The sequence below is a fragment of the Copadichromis virginalis genome, linkage group LG17, assembly GCF_057382275.1.
Source record: "Copadichromis virginalis isolate Kocher_CV1m ecotype Utaka linkage group LG17, C_Virginalis_male_GT1.1, whole genome shotgun sequence".
Classification (NCBI taxonomy): domain Eukaryota; kingdom Metazoa; phylum Chordata; class Actinopteri; order Cichliformes; family Cichlidae; genus Copadichromis; species Copadichromis virginalis.
Window position 1 is genome coordinate 21,060,658 of NC_140634.1, and position 21,255 is coordinate 21,081,912.

Below are 21,255 nucleotides of genomic sequence, written 5' to 3' on the forward strand. Positions count from 1 at the left end.
ACATTTTGAATTTCCATTATGTAATTTTAATTTACTGGAAAAGGGGTTCACAGCAGGGCAAATGGGAAAAATTTTGAGAGTAACAATAAAATATTCTGGGTCACAAGACAGCAGCAGCAGTTATGATCTTCTGATTTCACATATTTGTAGCTTAGGAAAAGTTTCTGACTTCCAGAACTGGAATTTTGTGGCTTTTGTTACTTTTCCAAAAATGTCAGAGATGAAGTTCAAAAACTGAAACTGACAAATTATTATAGTGACATTTACAAAAAAAAAAAAAAAAAAGAGTCGATCTTGAAAGTAATTTTTTAAAGACTAAATAAATAATCGTTCTTTCTTTTTTTTTAATCTGGTATTTTCAGTTTTTATTTTGTCCTCTATGTTTGTCTTTTACTCCCCCCCCCCCCCTTTCACTTTATCCTAAGCATGGAGCTGGTGGGAGGGAGTAAGGTGATGAAGTGCGCGTGTGTGGGGCTTTGGATACAGTGAGGCATGCAGAGGGCTGGTTCTCGGGGGCAGTGTACTTTAAAAGGGGCTAGATCTGCTGCTCGGATTCAGGTTGGAGTTTTTGTGCACCTCGCAGGGAAACAGATGGATCCCTTCTGGATTTTTAACCCGTGAATTCTTCTCAATAGTCCCGTACACGCTGGAAGAGGGTTACGGTTACGCACAAGCGCGCAGACACCTCCATGCGCCCGGAGGAGAAACGGTGACCATGCCGCTCCCCTCGGTGAGCTCCTGCAATGCCACGCACCAAAACTGCACCGATAGCTCTAACTTTACGCAGCAGCTGAAGAGAAACGACACCGACCCGTTCGGACGTAACGAGGAGGTGGCCAAGCTCGAGATCACCGTGCTGAGCCTGGCGTTCGTGGCGGCGGTGGTGGGCAACCTGAGCGTGCTGCTCGCCATGTACCGAGCCCGGCGGAAACCGTCGCGCATGCACCTGTTTATGAAGCACCTGTGCCTGGCTGACCTGGTGGTGGCCTTCTTCCAGGTGCTGCCGCAACTCTGCTGGGAGGTCACGTTCCGCTTCTATGGGCCGGACTTCTTGTGCCGCATCGTGAAGCACCTGCAGGTGCTGGGCATGTTCGCCTCCACCTACATGATGGTGATGATGACCGTGGACCGCTATATCGCCATCTGCCACCCGCTGCAGACGCTTCAGCAGCCCACGCAGCGCGCCTATATCATGATCGGCTCCACCTGGGCGTGCAGTCTGGTCCTCAGCACCCCACAGTACTGCATCTTCTCCCTGAGCGAGGTGCGCCCCGGCTCAGCCGTCTACGACTGCTGGGGGCACTTCGTGGAGCCGTGGGGGGTTCGCGCGTACATCACCTGGATCACGGTCGGGATCTTCGTGGTGCCCGTGGCCGTGCTCGTGTTCTGCTACGGATTTATCTGCCGTACGATCTGGAGGAACCTCAGATACAAAACCCAGAGAAGAAAGAGCGCGGAGGCCAGCAAAAGCGGGATGCTGAGCCGGAGCTCGGTGAGCAGCGTCAGCACCATCTCCCGTGCCAAATTACGCACGGTCAAGATGACCTTTGTGATCGTGGTGGCGTACGTGGTGTGCTGGGCGCCTTTCTTCACGGTGCAAATGTGGTCGGTGTGGGATGAGACATTCTCCTGGGACGGTGAGTGACCTGCTGACAGGACCAGAACCTTACTAAAAAATATAAATCACACTTGTGGCAAAGTGTGAGTAAAGCGAATGGGCAGACTGAGGTTTAAGTAAATTTAGCGAACTTCACAGGTTTGAAATTACAAAGCTAAAGGCAGAATGCAGATTTTTAATTTAATTTAAATTGAATCACAACTTCTTGTGAGAATAAACAGAAGCTAACAGCTCACGTATTCCCCTGTAACACTGTTATTTCAGCCTGTACACACGTCCACGTGTCTCCGTTTGAGCCACATCTTTTCTGGTGAGACATGTGTTCACCTTTGAGCCACAAAGAGGCACATCCCCTCAACATATGAGGCAAAAATGCTTTGCGCTCATCTACAAATTAGCGCACTTGTCCACCCCGGTCTGCAGTCAAATTTTCTGCTTTGTAGCAACTTTAGACGTTCCACCTTCCCTGGAAGGGATTTTAAGGGAATTAAAAGAATGCTAAAGAGCAAATTTTCTTTAATTAAGATGTCTTTGGTTCAATTATTGGCGGCTCCAGTTAAATAAAAATCACAATGCAAAGCCTATAAATCCAAATGTAATATTGCTATTGGTAGGCACGTGTTTAGCCTCGTGCCCGCATGCAGATGTTATTTTGCGCAATAATTTAAACGTGCTTCAGTGCTCAATAACTTTTTTTTACAAGGTAGTGAAACAATTTTTTTTAATTAATCAATTAATGTAGTTGATTTGGGTTTATTTAACAAGAACAATGTGCACTACATATATTACAACAGATGCTAAGGGCTCATTTTCCTTAGATCATCCGATGGTAAAAACACATAAAAACCAAAATTTCCAGAAGCCTCGCAGTTTTGAACAAAGTGAAACAATTCCTTGATAAAGATGCACTTCGTACTCTGTACTGTACCCTGGTTCTTCCATATCTTACATATTGTGTGGAAGTGTGGGGAAATACATATAAAAATACAACTAATCCATTAGTCACAGTACAGAAACGAGCACTGCGTATTATTCACAAGGCTGGTTATCTAGATCATACTCACAAATTCTTTCTTCAGGCAAAGTTACTTAAATTCCAGGATCTGGTTAATTACAATACATCCATAATTTTGTATAAAGCTTTTACTAAACTTTTACCGGCAAATTTACAAACTAGATTTGAAATTCGAGAAAAGGTTTATAATGTGAGAGGCTTTGGAGAATTCAAATTACCCAGAACTCGAACAACCCGTAAAGGCTTTTGTGTGTCTGTATGTGGTGTGAAAATCTGGAACAGTCTGAGTTTACAATTGAAACAATGCAAAAATATTCATAGATTTAAATTTCTCTACAAACAGTTGGTCTGGTCACAGTATACTCAATGATGCTTTTAGTGTGCTCTGTAATGTCTGTTCTCTTACCATTGCTGGTATGGATTCCAAAATAAAAAATAAAAAATAAAGTGTGCGTATGTATGTACATATATGTACTTGTGTGTGTAGATATATATGTATGTATACACTGAAAAAAATATGTTGTTGGATTTACTTAATTCAATGGTGGACATTTGTTGCACACAGATGTTTTGCTTTGGCAGCAACTTAAACAATTGAGTTAAATTAACACAATTTATTCATGTTCAATAAACCTGTGCAATTTGTGTTGATAAAATGTGACTTAAACATGTTTTGATGAAGTAATTTGAGCTCTTGGAATATTTTAATCCTTCACAATTTTCTCACGTTATCCCAACACGATTCAATAACTTTTACCCAATACTACTTGGTCACTTAAATACTACATGTTATCTTCAAATTACATTTTGCTATTATATTCTAGTATCAAATACACAATTTTCAAATGGAGGCCTTATAACAGATTGTATTGTTCTCTTCCAAGATGGTTGCTGGCATCCACCAGTAACCTTTCAAAACAACATGTCTAATTTCACTGCAGTAGGTAAAGAATTAAACTGACATTACTCCTCTACTGAATCTATATAAATCAACAGTTAAATAATGTCAGTTCTTCCGTGTTCTCTGGAATCAATCGCAGCAAAGAAATTAGACTGTTTCTTTTGAAAAATGTTGGGAAAGAACAATACAAAACATTCTATTTAAGGCCTCTGACATCAAGATTCAGTTAAACAACAATTATAACTAAACAATTTGAGGTAATGTTAGTTTCCATTAACATTAAATTAGGTTACTGAATTGGCAAACACCTTCCTATTAACACTACCCATTTTACCCCAATAACTAAAGAAATTAGCACTTGCAGGTCAAAACCTTTATTCAAGAGACGCAAAAATAACATTGATACAGTGACTGTCAAAAATTACAGCACTGATCATACTGTGACATCTTGGTTCAAAACAGCAAGCTTAGAAATATTCAACGTTCTTTACTTCAACTGAATGAAACTGAAAATACCATTTCACACGACCCATATGGGATATTTAGACTGTATAACTGTTCACGCTACATCTCTTCACTAGTAAAAGAAAGAAAAAATACAAAGAGAAATTTAAAAATGCTGCCAAACAGACAAACAGAACTTGTACAGAGCAAAAGGAAAAACAAACAACAACAAAAAACAGCTCGTCCTCATGGCAGTTGCAGAGTATATAAAAATGAACCCTGCGATCCGTTCCTGGAATTGAGCTTCAAAAATGCAGCAGAACAAGTGTGAGATTTAAATGTCCTCTCACCTAGAGCTGGTCACCTCACATGCATAACAGTGAGCTTCGTTGCAGGAGCAGTTTTGTCTTAGTTGTGAGCTTTTCTTGAGAGCTGAGTTGCATCCAACTCCATTACCACCCATTGAATCACCTCAAAAGTGTAGCAGAGTTGTGATGGGTAACTCATGTTGAAGGAATAAAAAAGGTCCAAACAGCATGGCTACTGCAAAGGTCACGTTATCCAGATCTTGAAGAACAACATCAGAAAAGTCATTGCCTGGCGCATCTCTGGAGACAGATGTTCATTGTGGTTTTCTCAATCTGTGCAGTGGCCTCAGTCAAGTCCTGGTTAAACACAAAACATTTCTTTAAGATTCCTTTTTAAACTCATCTCTTTTGAATCTACCAGTTCTAATGTTAGAGTAATTTAAACCAATGCAAGCAACATAGTAAATAGCTATAGCCAAAGAGTGGCCTGCCATGCTGCCATTCATGGTCTAACAGAGTTTCTAAGAGAGAGTGAAAAACATAATAATTTCAAATGCTTTACATTAGTTTTTGTTAGAAAGACACCGGCCCATCAGAAATCCAGGTTATGTCACTCAGAAGATGTTAGAATTTAGACTTTCAGCCCCACAATTTGGTTAGCTGTTGGTCAGTTGGTCTTTTTTTTTTTTTTTTTTTCAAACAAAAGCTAATGTAAATACTGGTGGGATTTTCCTTTGTTCATTAGAATGACAAATTTAAAGTTTTTTCACACTGATGTGACCCCTAATACAGGGGTGGGGGTGGGGCCTCAAGGGCCGGCGGCCAAGTTCACTACCAGGCCTCATGTGGACTTCAAATTATTAAAGAGGACTACTGGTCCTAACCAGTCCAATGAGGATCAAGTGGATAACTAAATGCATTTTTAAATGTTGCAAAGCCACAATCTACTCATAAAACACTCACCATGAACTCCTGCACCAAGATGTTGCAATTGTCTTTCACACAGATGCGGAGCACTTTGATGAGGGACTCCGAGCATTAATGTCATCCTTGACTATTATAACAAAGAAAACAGAGATTTGTGAACTTTTCAGTAGCACAGAAGAAAATGATCCCAGACAAAAACTCTTGACTTTTTAAACCAGTCAACATGCAACACCAGCATCTACAAAGCAATATCAAAAGTTCCTGTTTGACATCAACTTTATGGATATATAGTTTCCAGAACATTTATTTTTAAAAAAAGATAAATTTTTCTCAGTGGGCCAGTAAATGCATGACGAAAATTATGGCATCCTTTTAGTGGAATCATTACTCACAGGTAATAGTTGACTGTTTCAATGGATGTAGCATAAAAATTTTACTGACCTAATGCAATACATATACACTTTGTAGTTAAAGAATTTTAAAGTTCTTACTGTCATAATGGCAGCTACATCCTTTAGCTTTGTGCCCTGTTCCCCCGATCACTTTGCAAACACTTTCAGCAGACTGTCAGAGAGAAACTCAGCTCCGTCAGAAACCTTGACTGTAAAGGCATGGTTGGGATGCACTGGAATGCTGCATTTTATCTGAAATGACATAAAATTATTTTGAAATAACAGCAGGCACTGTGCTTGGTTAATCAGTAATGTTTTGTTGAATAAAAACTGTGTTTCCAGATCTTATGGGATTAAAAAAAATCCAAAGATGTTTGTTTCTGATTTGCAACCCAAGAACCCACAAGTTACAACCTCATTTCAGTTCAAGTGTGCATTAATGCGAGTCCAGTAATCACCTTTCTGGCAATACATACAGGTATAAGTTAAACCTATGGCAGATTTTGGATTTCTCAGTTGTATTAATAGGGTGAGTATGCATGCACCTAATAATTATAAAAAACCCATTATAATTAAGTTACAGAAACGAAAATAGAATATACTTTCTTACCATAACACCTTGAACCCACAATCCATCAGCTGACTCCTGGTGAAATGCAGAATAGAGGTCATCTCTCAATGTGCAGCAAAAAAAACAAAAACAAAAACAAAAGGACAGCAGGTGAGGCCAGGAGGGGTAGGGATGTAAGCTAGCATAATGCCGCTGATGATATTAGCTAAAGCTGTTCAATGTCCAAAATCTCACTAACACCATGGTGCAGTAAATACACAATGTAACTGAAGAGTCAGTTGGCAAATCTATTCACACAGAAAACCAAATTATGTTATGAGTGCCTCGTAATTAGGTTTAATGTGATATTACGGCTCTTGTGCCAAAGACAAATTCAAATGAAAAAGCGCCAATTCTTTGACAACAGATAAAACAGCAAATAAGCTAACGGCTCTTTTTTAGCATGTTACATGGCGACACTCTAGACGTTTAACTACATTTGGCTGAAATATGGTAAATATTAATTCAAAAAATCAAGACATACCAAAAACGTAGAGTTGGCTGCTCGACTTGACTGAGATGGATGCCTTTTTTAAACCACGATCCAAAGCCCGCGAGATGAAATCACGCGTGGTTTCATGAGATTTAACGTTGCTATCTTATTGACTTACTTCACCTGAACATGATATGAACAATTTAATACACCCTTTCTGCATATCATGTAGTTTTTACACTATATAGTTACATTTAACTTTAAAACATGAGGCAATTGTGTTAAATACATGCAAGATGCTTACATAAATCCAAGAGATGGCCAGTCCCTTTTTTTCAGTGTATGTATGTGTGTCTGTTACTTGTAGTTATTACTGCCTGTTACCTGTGGTAATGCAATTTATAATTTATATATTCTGTATTCAGTTATGAAGGCTCTAATTGTTGGTTGCGAGCTGCCGCTTAGATGCTTGTATCTGCCCCGGGCTGTTGATGGGTCTGTATGCAATGATGGGCGTAGCTGCGGGAAGTTTATTGGTTTTTTTTTGTTGATGAGTGAGTATAGGGGTGGGATTTAATAAGTTTTCTTCGTCCCACTCCTTTTTCAGGCAAGTTTTGTTTTTTGTTTTGTGTATTTTATGTTCAATATAGGTATTTGTTGTGCCTGAAAATGAATAAATAAATGAATGAAAATGAATGGTGCAGATTAAAAAATGTGACATATTGAAAAATGTGCGAAATGAAGCACCTTCATAAAACAAAGTGTACTCATAATGAAAGTACTTAAAGAAGAAGAAGAAATTACAGTTGAAGAGCAAACCATCAACAAACCCACAGATACATTTCTTCAGTGCAAAGAAATTTAAGGCATGTGAGCCAAAGCTTCGCACAGGCAGTAACTGCAGACCTGAAGATATTTCAGCCACATTTTCAAACTAAAATCGGAATTTTTCTTTTTTCTGTGAGATTTTCTGGTATGAAAAAAATAAATAAATAAAATTCCAAATCTCTGCAGCCTCCGGTGAAAAAACCGTTTGGTCCAAGTGATGTTTAGACTTTTCCTCAAATAATAATCATAATTATACAAAGTGTTGCCAAACACGGCAAAAGTTTTAGCATAAAAATGTTAAGGCGATAAACATAAAGGTTAATATGTTGCCATCACTCTAAAGATGCAGCTGGAGATGACTTTAATGACCTGATTTACTGCTGGTTAGTTTTACCTTCTATCTATCTATTTATAAATTTTTAACATCAGCATAAAAATGAGTAACTTAAATTTTAAAACTATAACACGGAGTACAAAACACAACATTCTCACTCAAAATAGAAAAGGAGCAGAACATAACATCAGAACTGCATATCAGTAAAACACCTGAGTAAATATACTTTGTTACATTCCACCACTGGAAAAATATTTTGCAAACACAGACAGTGATTGAATCAGTGAAGTCATGAAGCATTTCTAAACTCTATAAATAAGATCTTGATCATAGCTTACAAAATAGAATATGCTGATAATCTTTTGGCAGTTTGGTAAACATTTGGTCAGTTTATAAATCGACAGATTCTAAGCCAGTTTACTGTCTCGCATATTATAACATTTCTCTCACACGTGAGGCTCAGTTTGGTTAAAATCTTTCATTTTAATTTGCTCCACTCTGCAGCAGTTTGGGTTCAAAATGAGACAAAGTGGTTAAATTGTTCCTTGCACTCAGAAAGGGATTATATTTAAAAAGTTCAGAGCTCTGACTGGTTTTACGCCAGAAAATGATATAACCCTGATGTTCCCTGAAAATGAATTCCTATCAAGCTGCTGGAAGCAGCACTCATGCCCTCACCAGTCAGTAAGGCTCTGTATGACAGTGATAATGAAATTCTTCAAGTGGGTGAGCAGACCAGGGCAGCCTTTTCTCCTTTAACAGACTCCGAAGCTGCAAAATAAAATTCATATCCTGACTTCTATCATTGGAAAATTACTCAGCACTGACATGCACAGGCTTGAGGTTTAATAAAAAACGTCAAAAGATAAAAATAAAAAAATTTCACATATCTCCTCTTTTAATTTATTCTGTGGTTAAGGTTGGCCACAAGTTTCTGCTTTCCAATTTCTCTGTGACCTGCCACACTTCTCTATATTTTCTACTTTTTAATTGGTATTTGAAAAAGCTGGAAACTTCACACATGGTTAAACTGGCTCAAAGCTAAACAAAGAAAGCCTTTAATTGGCCTTTAATTAAAACTTAAATAATTACAATATTGCAGGGAAATCTTCCAAACTTACACAAATGCCAACTCTTTCCTTCCAAACCATATCTGTTATTAAAGCATGCATTTAATGGCTGAAGCAGAGATGAAGCTTTCTAGTATCATCATATAGGGACCCTGTTGGGCTTGTTGGGTTCTGCTGGAGTTTCTGTACAGTTGAAAAACTAGAACATATCAGATTTGAGATTCATTTTCAAATGTTTTAAAATGCCAAAAATTCAAACAATGATCAATGTAGTGGTGTTGGTCAGTTGGCAAATGCTTTTAAGTCTAAATTCTGGTATTTGGTCATCAGGAACATGGGCATGACCAGGCTGGACCTCTATTTCTTCCAGAGCTTCATTAATTCTTTGTGGAAAAGATTCAGCAAGGTGCTGGAAACATCATTTTTGGATCATTCTGACACGACAGCATCAAACAGCTGCTGCAGATTTGTCTGCTGAACATCCACAATGCGAATCTCCCATTCCACCACATCCCAAAGCTGAGCAGGCAACATTTTTCCAATTTTCTGCAATCAAGAAGACCCTGTGTGTATTGTAGAGTCACTTAAATCACTTTTATCTCAATCCTGCTGTTCAGTTTAAACTTCAGCAGGTCATCTTCATCGTGTTTACGTGCCTAAATGCACTGAATTGCTGCTCCGTGATTGGCTGGTTACATATTTGTGTTTCTGTCAACACACACGGGCGGGGCCACACTGGGAACCAGCGATCATATCAGCAACTGGATGTTATGTACGTTGTTTAATGACATTTTTGTCCACATAAAGGCCCCAAAAAGTCAACAAAAGTTCAACAGATTGCAGAATAACAGTTTTATGACAAGAAGCACGGCAAGAGAAACTTCTGATAGGCCAGAAAGTTGAACACTTTTGTATTTTCTACAAATTTACATAGTTTTAGCTGTTCTTTTAAATGTACCTTAGGACATTTGTGGTGATTTGTATAGAAGTATACTTCTAACAAACTATGCAGCTCATTCTCTCAATCATTTCTCTCAAATAGAAGACGTTTTGGCTCATCTTGAAAGAAAGGCAGCTCTGAAATGCAAACGTGAGGTCATAGTTCACAGGACAGAGGTCAATATAACATTTAGAATCCCTCGCTGTATCCCAATTCAGGGTCTGCAGCCTTAAAGTACGCAGCCTTAGGTGCTCAAAGTCAAAGACTGCTGAGGCCGGAAGTGCGAGGCTTGTAAGGTTGTGAAATGGGACGGTCTAGCCTCCCTTGTGCTGCCCAGGTTGCCTAGCAACCATGATACTAACAGCTGGAAACGTTTCATACAGCTTTGTTTGACAGAAATAAAGGAGAACACATTTTATACATTTGTTTCTACATGAGCTTTGTGTGATTTGATAAGTATCTGAGGCTGAGACCCCAGGACTGTAAAACATGATTGTTGGGCTTCATTTCTTTACTGAACAGTCATTTAAGATTAGCTATTAAATAACAATTAGCTAATGTTGTTCATGAGACTAAAGTCATCTCACTTTGGTAATGTAAATATAATATGGCCAATATTATGGTTATTATATTAATCATTATTAGTTATTACAGCAGTGAGTTTGAACTCCGTGTCAAATACTGAGCTTCAGTAAAGAGTAGAGTTGCATTTATTTATATTTCCCATCACCTTAAATCTTCACTCAAAGACAAGTATCTTTGACAGTGTATCTATAGATGTATTATATATAAGAGACAAATATTGTTCTTTTAATATGTTGGCATTACTAAATTTGGCTCAATGCTTACATATATGTGTAAAAAGCAAATGTACGAGCTGTGATAACTGTGTCTGATAAAATGAAGAGTAGACTGATATATGAAATATTCCTTTATTGGGTGAGAAAATCAGACCATGTCATAACTGCTTTAAGTCACACAGAATAGATATCAGAGCCTTAAACAGGCTGGCTTCTGCTAAATGGGTCAAACTGGGCACAAAGTATACAAACACATAACATCCTTATAGAATATGATGTAACACTATAGATCAACTTACCTCAGAATATATAAAACATATAAACAATTACAGCAATATGATGCAACAAACACAGCAGTGCTACTCCAAAATACTCAAAGCTTCATAGAACTGAAACAAACATTTTTAGGTCCATTCTGCTGCTGATACAGACTTTAGGTTTCTGAATATTAAACTTGTTTCTGCCTTTCATAGTGTTTAACTTGAAGGCCCTGAGTACTTTCTCCCACACTGAAAACACTGGGATGATTAAATTATTTAATAAGACTGATTCAGGACAGACAATTAGTTATTTTAAACTTTCCTAGCAGTCCTTCACAAACAGGGAACAGTCTGTCTATTCTCTCCATCTGTCAGCTGCTGCTGGCTCTTCCTCCTCCTCTTCCTCACACACTGCTGAGTTTGTCCTGGTGGATCATCAGGGGTGCAAAGCCTCACAGATGATGTGCAGCAGTGGGTCCCTCAGTCTGTGACGTAATCGGCCTTAAAATGCGGCCTTTAAGGCTGCAGACCCTGAATTGGGATACAGCCCCTGTATACCAGCATCATCCGGTCAAAGCAGATGGCCGCCCCTCCTGGAGCCTGGGTCTGCTTGATGTCTCTTCCTGTTAAAACTGAGTTTTCCTTCCCACCGTCGCCAAGTGCCTGCTGATTGTTGGGATTTCTTTGTATTATTGTAGGGTCTTTACCTTAGAATATAAAGAACCTTGAAGGAACTGTTGTTGTGATTTGATGCTATATAAATACAATTAAATTGAACTGAATTGAAGGCAGCAGAATTTTTATAGAGTTTTAAATATAAAAGTCTTTTTATTAAAGTTTTACCTTATTTGACCTTAAGGAAGAGTTCAGAGGTTCAAAGTAACGTGATATTTAGTATCCACATACGTATGGCTATATGTTGTCAATACAAACAATGGCAGTTCAACGAAAAGTTTTAAATAGCTCGACATAGCATTATCTTTACTTTGACCTTCAGATTAATCTATTCACCTTGAAGGAGAGGTCAGAGGTCAAATGTGACATGATATTTAAAATCTTTATGTGGTACTTTCTATGTGTTGATAATTCACAGCACACTTATAAGAGGTTATATACGTTATAAATCACTAAGTTGACCTTGAAGACCTTGGTGAATGTAAGTTATCGTGCTTACAAACAGAATGATACGCTGACTCTTCCAAACACATGACCTTGGAGGACATAAAAACAGGAGGCCTGAATATGATAGCAAGGCCAAATAATGTATTTTTAGAGTAGTTAATGTATGTATTTCTATTTGATGCACTCTTGTTTGAATGCCTCACTGGACTTAACCATTTGCTCTGCTGTAATGAAACTTGTCTCAGCGGCTCCATCACGTCAGTAATTATTACCATTTCTATCCCTCCAAACCTCTGCTGCTGTCTCACCGCAAACGATCTGTCTTTAATCAGGAGAGAATTGCAGAGTCTCACGCGACCTTCAGCATCAGCTGTCCTTGTTATCGGTGGTGCAGGAGAGCTGAGCTGGTCTGTTAATACTGGCGTTCGCTCGGGGTTGCTTTGCAGGCCACAGCTACATGAAGGCAGCCAAACCTTATTAAGAGCTGCCCGGCAGGCTGGCAGTACTCCAGTGTGTTTCAGACTAGTACATGTACTTTAAGAGGAAAAACACTTTGGTTTAGTTGCTGACGTCTCCGAGTGTGCTTCATAAATCTCTCTTCCCGTTTCCCCTGCAGACTCTGAGAATGCCGCTGTGACGCTCTCCGCCCTGCTGGCCAGCCTCAACAGCTGCTGCAACCCCTGGATCTACATGATCTTCAGCGGTAACCTGCTGTCGGACTTCGCCCGCAGCCTGCCGTGCTGTTGCCACCTGCGAAACCGGTTCCACCACCAGGATTCGGACAGCAGCATCCGCTGGACCACGCTGCTGACCCGCCTGCAGGGTCAACGCCCTTCAGAGCCTGTCAGAGACCTCAACCACACCCCCAAAAGCTGCCCGCCAATCCCATCTGCATCCTGACCCCCAGAAACACTACCTTTGTGTGTTTATGTGTGTATGTGTGTGCGTGGTTAGTAAAACTGCAGCAGGTTTGAAGCAGTGAGGGAAGGTATGACATCATCTGAGGGTGCGTTCACACCTACCCTCTGTTTTTTTGTTCCAATCCAGTGGGAAAGTTTACTCCAAAGGACATTTTTGGTGTTTGGCTTGTTTGGGTTCACACAGCTGAAGTTTAATAACTCATTTCCAGTCTGCGGGGTTGGAGACTGTGGGGATAGTAAATAAGTGCTGTACAGTACAGGCAGTGTGGATGTATTTCACTTTGAATGCACTATTGGGTGTGTTTCCTTGGAGAGCTGCTCTCATTGAAGTATTTAAAGCATGTTTACGAGATCATTTTTTAAGACTTGAGGTTAAGTCTGGTGTTACTCTGCAGTCCTTGAATTAATTCATGTACAAATCCCTTCCCTCTCAAAAGGTTAGAAAATCAACTCATATTTACCTTTAAGGAGCTGGAATGACTCTGGGACGTGTATCCACACTACCCTGCTTAAAATTGTAAATCCTAATTAAAAGTGCTATTTGTTCAGTATAATTAACACTGCCTCTGTGAACATCTGTTTAATTATTAATTTTTATTATGATGCTCTGATGCTCGCTCATGCTTTGCTGGCTTCTGTAGCAGCTTTGAGCCTCTTTAGAGACTCATTCTCAGATGTGTTTGTAGATATTGAAGATATTTCATGAGTGTGATGTTTTCTGTCATCTCTGTATTGCTCTAATATGTATTGCACGTGTTGTAAAGGCAGATAAAAGCTGTTGTTTGTGTCGTCACGTGATGTTCGACTGCTTTCTGTCTGTAACAGGAGGGTTTTATAGGTGATCACTTACCTGCTTTTAGTAACTTTCACTAAGTACAAAAGCAGTGAAGAGCTAAAGTAATGAAAAAATATTAGTTATAGATCTGTGGATTGATCCGGCCTGCATAAGTCAGTAATCTTTCATAAAGACTATTATGATCATCAGAGTTATGGGTTTCCTGCAGTGCCACCATAAAACTGGAATTTCAGGGGTTTTAAGTGAAATATCCAAACAATAAATTGAGGTTCTTCCTGATAGGATCAACCTTTTTCCTCTAGAACAGGGATCACAAATTCAGTGGCTTGCGTGAGAAACATGATATCATTTTAATTGATAAAGCTCAAGCATGTTTTGAGGCTCCATGAAGATTTTTGTCTTTGCTCAAAAATGTTTCTTGATGGTAACTGTTTCTGATCTAACCTCTTTAGATCTGGTTCTCTTTGTGTTCAGAGTCAACATGTTCTCCAGTGTGAACGTGTCAGGGTTGAGCTTAATAGTGAAATATTTATATTTTCTGGCCACTTGGAGCACCAAAAAGCCAACAGTGTGAGCTCAGTGTAGCTCAGACGTTTATATGTTTAACAAACAAATGCTTATCTCCACATATTACAGCACAGCATTATCATCCATTTCCAGCTGTTTTTGTCTCCGTCTGATAAACGTATCAGGATCAGATAAAGACTTTCCTAAAGTGTAACCGTGGTGACATCATCAGCTGGTTTGTGAGACTGCATTTTGAGTGTTTTTGCTAAAGAGTGGACCTGAGTGACCCGAGTGACATCATGAACTCACTGCTCGAGAGTTGACGTGGTTTAACCAGCAGACGAAAGGGAAAAATGAGCACTCCTTAACTGGTTGCTGGAGGTTATAGAAAATGGCAACTGGTCTGCAAACACTGGCTAACTAGCAGCTTACCAACAACATTGGCATTCAAATGGCGTGACTATTACTTTGAACAAACATTTACTATTTCCAGTTTGCACTGTCCTTTTTAAAGTTTTACTGTCACTCAGCTGGTAGTTGGTGAGTCTCTGCAGACATGTCACCATCTTCCATGCAAACTAGAGGCGACTGTGGCAGCCAAAGTGACTGCAAGGAGGTTTTTGACAACCAGCTGGGGAACACACACAGACAATGAGTGTCACAGACGGGTTGGTCACCTGTTCTTCCATTTGCGCAACATCTCTAAAATTAGAAATATCCTGTCTCAGAGTGACGCTGAAAAACTAGTTCATGCATTTATTACTTCCAGGCTGGACTACTGTAATTCATTATTATCAGGATGTCCAAAAAACTCACTGAAAAGCCTTCAGCTAATCCAAAATGCTGCAGCAAGAGTACTGACAGGGACTAGAAAGAGAGAGCATATTTCTCCTGTTTTGGCTTCCCTTCATTGGCTTCCTGTTAAATCCAGAATTGAATTCAAAATCCTGCTCCTCACATACAAGGTCTTAAATAATCAGGCCCCATCTTATCTTAATGACCTTGTAGTACCATATCACCCTATTAGAGCGCTTCGCTCTCGCTCTGCAGGCCTACTTGTTGTTCTTAGAGTATTTAAAAGTAGAATGGGAGGCAGAGCCTTCAGTTTTCAGGCCCCTCTTCTGTGGAACCAGCTTCCAGTTTGGATTCAGGAGACAGACACTATCTCTTCTTTCAAGATTAGGCTTAAAACTTTCCTTTTTGCTAAAGCATATAGTTAGGGCTGGACCAGGTGACCCTGAATCCTCCCTTAGTTATGCTGCAATAGACATAGGCTGCCGGGGGATTCCCATGATGCATTGAGTTTTTCCTTTCCAGTCACCTTTCTCGCTCACTATGTATTAACAGACCTCTCTGCATTGAATCATATCTGTTATTAACCTCTGTCTCTCTTCCACAGCATGTCTTTTATCCTGTCTTCCTTCTCTCACCCCAACCGGTCGCAGCAGATGGCCGCCCCTCCCTGAGCCTGGTTCTGCCGGAGGTTTCTTCCTGTTAAAAGGGAGTTTTTCCTTCCCACTGTCGCCAAAGTGCTTGCTCATAGGGGGTCATATGATTGTTGGGTTTTTCTCTGTATCTATGAAGCGCCTTGAGGCGACTTATGTTGTGATTTGGCGCTATATAAGTAAAATTGAATTGAATTGAATTGTTTGCAAAACCTCTGTATTTGTAGATGTGGTTTTAATTTAAGAGAGCCGTCTGTGAAACTGTAAAGTGATTGGCTAACACTTTGCCCATCTGGCCAAACAGGAATTTGGCCTTTAGGTGAAAATTACAGTTGGGATCAGCAGGGAGTTCAGCAGGGATTTTAAGTCCAGGAGTGATTACCTGATTTTCAGGTTCAAGATGTCTCCTGCAGTGTTTACTGTTACTGTTAGCACAAGACAGTTTTTGTCTCACACGTGGCACGTAAACGTGAGCTGCTTTTCTCTTAACAGCTGCAGGTGTTCTAATGATGCTGCTTTTCTGAGGTTCAAACATTTCTGAGGTTCTCCATTTCTGACATTGCTCTGCAGTAACAATAGCAATTGTGATGGCGTGTTTTTGGTAGCTAAACAACAGATTGGTGCATGAATGGGTTTAACAGGAGATGGATATCGTTACTCTTGCATAAGGCCGAGATGCAGCAGGTGCAGCGGCCACTCACCAGATTTAAATGACTAAATTTATCAGCTCATGCCCGACAGCTGCCCAAGGACACTTCAGAAAATTACATGGGAATATTAAACTTCAGACCTTTTTTTTTCTCTGTGCAATATCTCGGCATAAGTATGCCTCTCATAAAAACACTTCAACAGGATTTTTCCTTGTTTTTTTTACCTCACGCAGGGAAACAGGAGTAATTGGAAGCAGGTTGGGTGCATGACATGCAACAGATGTCTGAAATTGAAAACAAATAAAAAGGTTTCAGCGCTTCAATCAAAGGCAAGGCAAGGCAAGGCAAGTTTATTTGTATAGCACAATTCAACAACAAGGTGATTCAAAGTGCTTTACAGAGACATTAGAAACAAGAACAAATAAAAAGCATGATTTAAAATTGATTAAAACAAGCAAATAAACTAACTAACTAATTAACAAACAAACAAACAAACAAACAACAGTATATAAAATCAAAACAGATAAAATCAGAACAGTAGATAAAATCAGTAGTTAAATGTAAGTTTTGAAATTTAAGCTTAAAGTGTGGATTTGGTGCTTTATTCAAATGCAGCTGAGAACAGGTGAGTCTTCAACCTGGATTTAAATAAACTGAGTGTTTCAGCTGATCTGAGGCTTTCTGGGAGTTTGTTCCAGATATAAGGAGCATAAAAGCTGAATGCAGCTTCTCCGTGTCTGGTTCTGATTCTGGGAACTGATAAAAGACCGGATCCAGATGACCTGAGGGATCTGGATGGTTCATACTGGGTCAGGAGGTCATTGATGTATTTTGGTCCTAAACCATTCAGAGCTTTATAGGCCAGCATCAGAACTTTAAAGTCTATCCTCTGACGGACAGGCAGCCAGTGTAAGGACCTCAGAGCTGGACTGATGTGGTCCACTTTTTTGGTCTTAGTGAGGACTCGAGCAGCAGAGTTCTGAATGAGCTGTAGTTGTCTGACTGATTTTTTAGGTAGACCTGTAAAGATGCTGTTACAGTAATCAAGCCTACTAAAGATGAATGCATGGACTAGTTTTTCCAGGTCCTGTTGAGACATCAGATCTTTTATCCTTGATATATTCTTGAGGTGATAGTAAGCTGACTTTGTTATTGTCTTAATGTGTTTTTCTAAGTTTAGGTCTGCATCCATCACTACACCCAAATTTCTCGCCTGGTTTGTGGTTTTTAGATGTATAGATTGAAGTTCTCTGGTGACCTGTAATCGTTTTTCTTTGGCGCCAAAGACTATTACCTCAGTTTTGTTTTTGTTTAGCTGGAGAAAATTGTGGCACAACCAGTCATTGATTTCCTCAATGCATTTACCAAGAGCCTGTACAGGGCCTCGGTCTCCTGGTGACATTGTGATATATATTTGTGTGTCATCTGCATAGCTGTGATAGTTTATTTTGTTGTTGTTTATAATCTGTGCCAGTGGGAGCATGTAGATGTTAAACAGAAGGGGTCCCAAGATGGAACCTTGGGGAACTCCACATGTGATACTTGTCTGCTCAGATGTGAAGTTACCTATTGATACAAAGTATTTCCTGTTTTCTACGTATGTTTTGAACCAGTTTAGTACAGTTCCTGAAAGACCTGTCCAGTTCTCCAGTCGTTTGAGTAATATGTTGTGGTCAACTGTATCAAATGCTGCACTGAGATCCAGTAAAACTAAGACTGACATTTTTCCACTGTCTGTATTCAGACATATGTCATTGAACACTTTGGTCAGAGCGGTTTCAGTGCTGTGATTCTGTCTAAAACCTGACTGGAAGGCATCGTAGCAATTATTCTGTTTTAAGAAGTAACTGAGCTGTTGAGAAACTGCTTTTTCAATGATCTTACTTAAAAACGGGAGATTTGAGATCGGCCTGTAGTTGTTCATTTGTGTCTTGTCAAGATTGTCCTTTTTCAGTATAGGTTTGATTACAGCAGTTTTTAGTGATTCTGGAAACACACCTGATAATAAAGAAAAGTTGACGATCTGTAACAGGTCTGACTCTAAAGTCTTTGAGACCTTTTTGAAAAAACTTGTTGGCAGGACATCTAAACAGCAGGAGGAGGAGTTCAGTTGACCTAAGATGTCCTCCAGGTCTTTGCTGTTAATAGGTTGAAACTGTTTCATGGTGTTTAAACAGTTTTTTGGTGGACACAGTACATATCCTGGATCTGCTGTTGATGTACCAATTGCTTGTCTAATTTTTTGGATTTTTTCAGTGAAGAATTTGGCAAAGTCATTGCAGGCCATGGTCGAATGAAGTTCAGCTGCCACTGACACAGGGGGGTTTGTTAGCCTGTCAACTGTAGAAAATAAGACCCGAGCATTATGGCTGTTTTTAGTGATGATGTCAGAGAAGTAGGACCTCCTTGCATTCCTCAGTTGTAAATTATAATTGTGAAGTTTCTCTTTATAAATGTCATAATGAACCTGGAGGTTTGTTTTTCTCCATCTGCGCTCAGCTTTCCTACACTCTCTTTTTTCATTTTTCACCAGTGTGGAGTTTCTCCATGGAGACTTTTTCCTTCCAGAGATAACCTTCACCTTAATGGGAGCAATAGTGTCCATTACATTTAACATGTTAGCATTGAAGCTATTGACGAGCTCATTGACTGACCCTCTGGACAGGTCAGGTGTTAATGGGAAGACCTGGTTAAAAATTGCACTACTGTGTTCAGTTATACACCGTTTTGTGATCACTGTTGTTGATATATTTGTGTGGGCTGAGATTTTACGTTCAAAAAAACACAGTAATGATCAGACAGGCCCACATCAGACACAGTAACCTTTGAAATGCTCAGGCCTTTGGAGATCAGTAGGTCAAGAGTGTGTCCTCTATTATGTGTGGCCTCTGTTACATGCTGAGTCAGCCCAAAGTTGCCCAGAGTGTTACTCAGGTCTTTAGTCCCTTTGTCCTGAGGGTTGTCCACATGAATGTTAAAATCCCCAGCAATAATTACACAGTCAAAATCAACACAGATCACAGACAGCAGTTCACTGAGGTCATTAAAAAAGTCTGTGCAGTATTTGGGAGGCCTGTCAACATTAAGAAACACAACTTTGGATGGGGCCTTCAGCTGTAAAGCCACATATTCAAAAGACTGAAAACTTCCAGGAGATAGCTGCTTACATTGAAATGATTCATTAAATAAGACAGCAACCCCTCCTCCTCTCCTGCTCGCCCTGACCTCACTGATAAAACTGTAGTTAGGAGGGGTCGTCTCGATGAGAACAGCTCCACTGTTACTTTGGTCCAACCAAGTTTCAGTTAAAAACATAAAATCAAGGCTGTGCTCAGTGATTAAATCATTAATTAAAAATGTTTTCCCAGCTAGAGATCTAATGTTTAATAAAGCCAACTTAAGTGTTTTAGAGGTATTACTTGTCCCCTCGTGTTTGGGAGCAGTCTGTGGCACACAAGGTATGTTTACTATGTTTAAAGATCTTTTAGAGTGCAGCTCTCTGTGTTTTGACCAGGCCACATGTCTCCTGTCACCTAAAAGTACAGAAATTTTAAAACCTTCTAGTAAACAGGGTCCCAGCTTCTCCTGGGAAAAGTCATCACTGCCATAATCCTCACAGCCCGGACCCTCCACACATCACACATCAGACTGCGGAGACAGGGCATGAAGAGGAACTAAGGGGGGCGAGGCTGGGCAATGTGACTTCGATTGCTCTGTTGAGGGTGGGGCTCGATGGCGAACCTTTGGCCGCTCTGGTGGGGGGTTTATGGGGGACAAAAAGGGATTGGGACGGGGGGTAGATCTGAGCCCAGCATTGACCCGCTCCATCATCTCCTCAGTGAATTTCAGGTGTGGGGAGGAGGGAGAAAGGGAGGGGGAGGAGGGTGATGGCCTGTCAGGGGTTTGGGGGACTGGGGAAGGTCGTGGTCCCTTGTCCTGGTCGTTGGTGTTGTTGAGAGAGTTGGAGGCAAATAGGGACCCCTCTTCTTGCCTTAGATGTCTCTCCTTTCTGAGGCTCTTCCTCAGATGCCATGGATGTCTCTCCTTTCTGAGGCTCTTCCCGGGTGGGGGCAAATGGAGCTCCTCCTCAAGGTTTCTGCTGGGCTTTGTCTGTTCTTGGAGTACTGTTTGTTCCTCTTTATGAGATAACTCCTCATTTATCTCAGCCTTGGCACCAAGCACAGATGGATGACGTATGGAATAAAACAAGTTGGAGGTGAACAGTTTCACCCCTGACTTGTTAAAATTAAATCCATTTGCTTTGAACAGATGCCTGCGTTCCCAAAAAATATTAAACTTGTCGATAAAATGCACTGAGTGGTCAGCACATGCTGATATAAGCCATTTATTCAGTGTAAACAACCTGCTGAATCTCTCGTCTCCTCCTCTGACCGGCGGTACAGGTCCACTGATGAATACAGCTGCATTCAGAGAGTTTACAGTATTTAATATTCCAGTAAAGTCCCGTTTCAGAACCTCCGACTGTTGTTTGGACACATCGTTTGACCCTGTATGCAGAACAATGTTTGTCACAGTTGGATATTCATCTGCAATTTGAAGAATTCTCTCCTTCAGGTTGTTGACCATATCGTTAGGAAAGCAGAGGACTTTAGTGTTCTTACCGCACATCCTTTGTACATCCTTTACGGCAGAGTCACCCACAATCAGAGTTTCAGGCCTAGCCTTTAGCTTTCCCTGTGGCCTTTCACTTTTCAACAGATTTTCAGACCTTATTTCACTGCTTTTAGATGGATGGTTGTCCGATATAGATCCAGGGTCCTTTGATAGTGGAGCAAATCTGTTCTGCAGTTTCACATTCAGTTGTTTTGGAGGTTTGTTGTTAACCTTCCTATTCACGGTTGTCCAGTCCTGTTTCCTCCCGTATACAGGGGTAGAAGAGCTTCTCTGTCTCGTAGGAAGTGAAGGCCAGTCGGT

General features: G+C 40.2%; 1 protein-coding gene and 1 long non-coding RNA gene across 4 annotated transcripts; one reads left to right on the top strand and one right to left on the bottom strand.

Annotated features, from left to right (window-relative positions):
• Positions 1–514: 514 nt before the first annotated feature.
• LOC146689386 (arg8-vasotocin receptor-like) lies at positions 515–13,352 on the top strand. The gene is made up of 2 exons (XM_085436425.1): positions 515–1,637; positions 12,619–13,352. The coding sequence occupies exons 1-2, from the start codon at positions 716–718 to the stop codon at positions 12,900–12,902; spliced, it is 1,206 nt and encodes a 401-aa protein (XP_085292551.1). The 5' UTR covers positions 515–715; the 3' UTR covers positions 12,903–13,352.
• LOC146689387 (uncharacterized) lies at positions 4,007–6,976 on the bottom strand. 3 transcript variants are annotated; one of them, XR_014915955.1, is made up of 5 exons: positions 6,700–6,976; positions 6,216–6,251; positions 5,705–5,857; positions 5,250–5,340; positions 4,007–4,643 (listed from the first exon to the last, which is right to left on the bottom strand). It is a non-coding gene; the product is annotated as an uncharacterized LOC146689387 (long non-coding RNA). The 3 variants fall into 3 exon arrangements; XR_014915954.1 differs by having other exon boundaries at positions 6,216–6,279; XR_014915953.1 differs by having other exon boundaries at positions 6,216–6,976.
• Positions 13,353–21,255: the final 7,903 nt, after the last annotated feature.

Bases quoted from the DNA above. Each gene is read 5' to 3' on its own strand.
- LOC146689386 (XM_085436425.1), top strand. From the start codon at position 716: ATGCCGCTCCCCTCGGTGAGCTCCTGCAATGCCACGCACCAAAACTGC. The intron at 1,638-12,618 runs GTGAGTGACCTG...TTTCCCCTGCAG, and splicing joins TGAGACATTCTCCTGGGACG to ACTCTGAGAATGCCGCTGTG.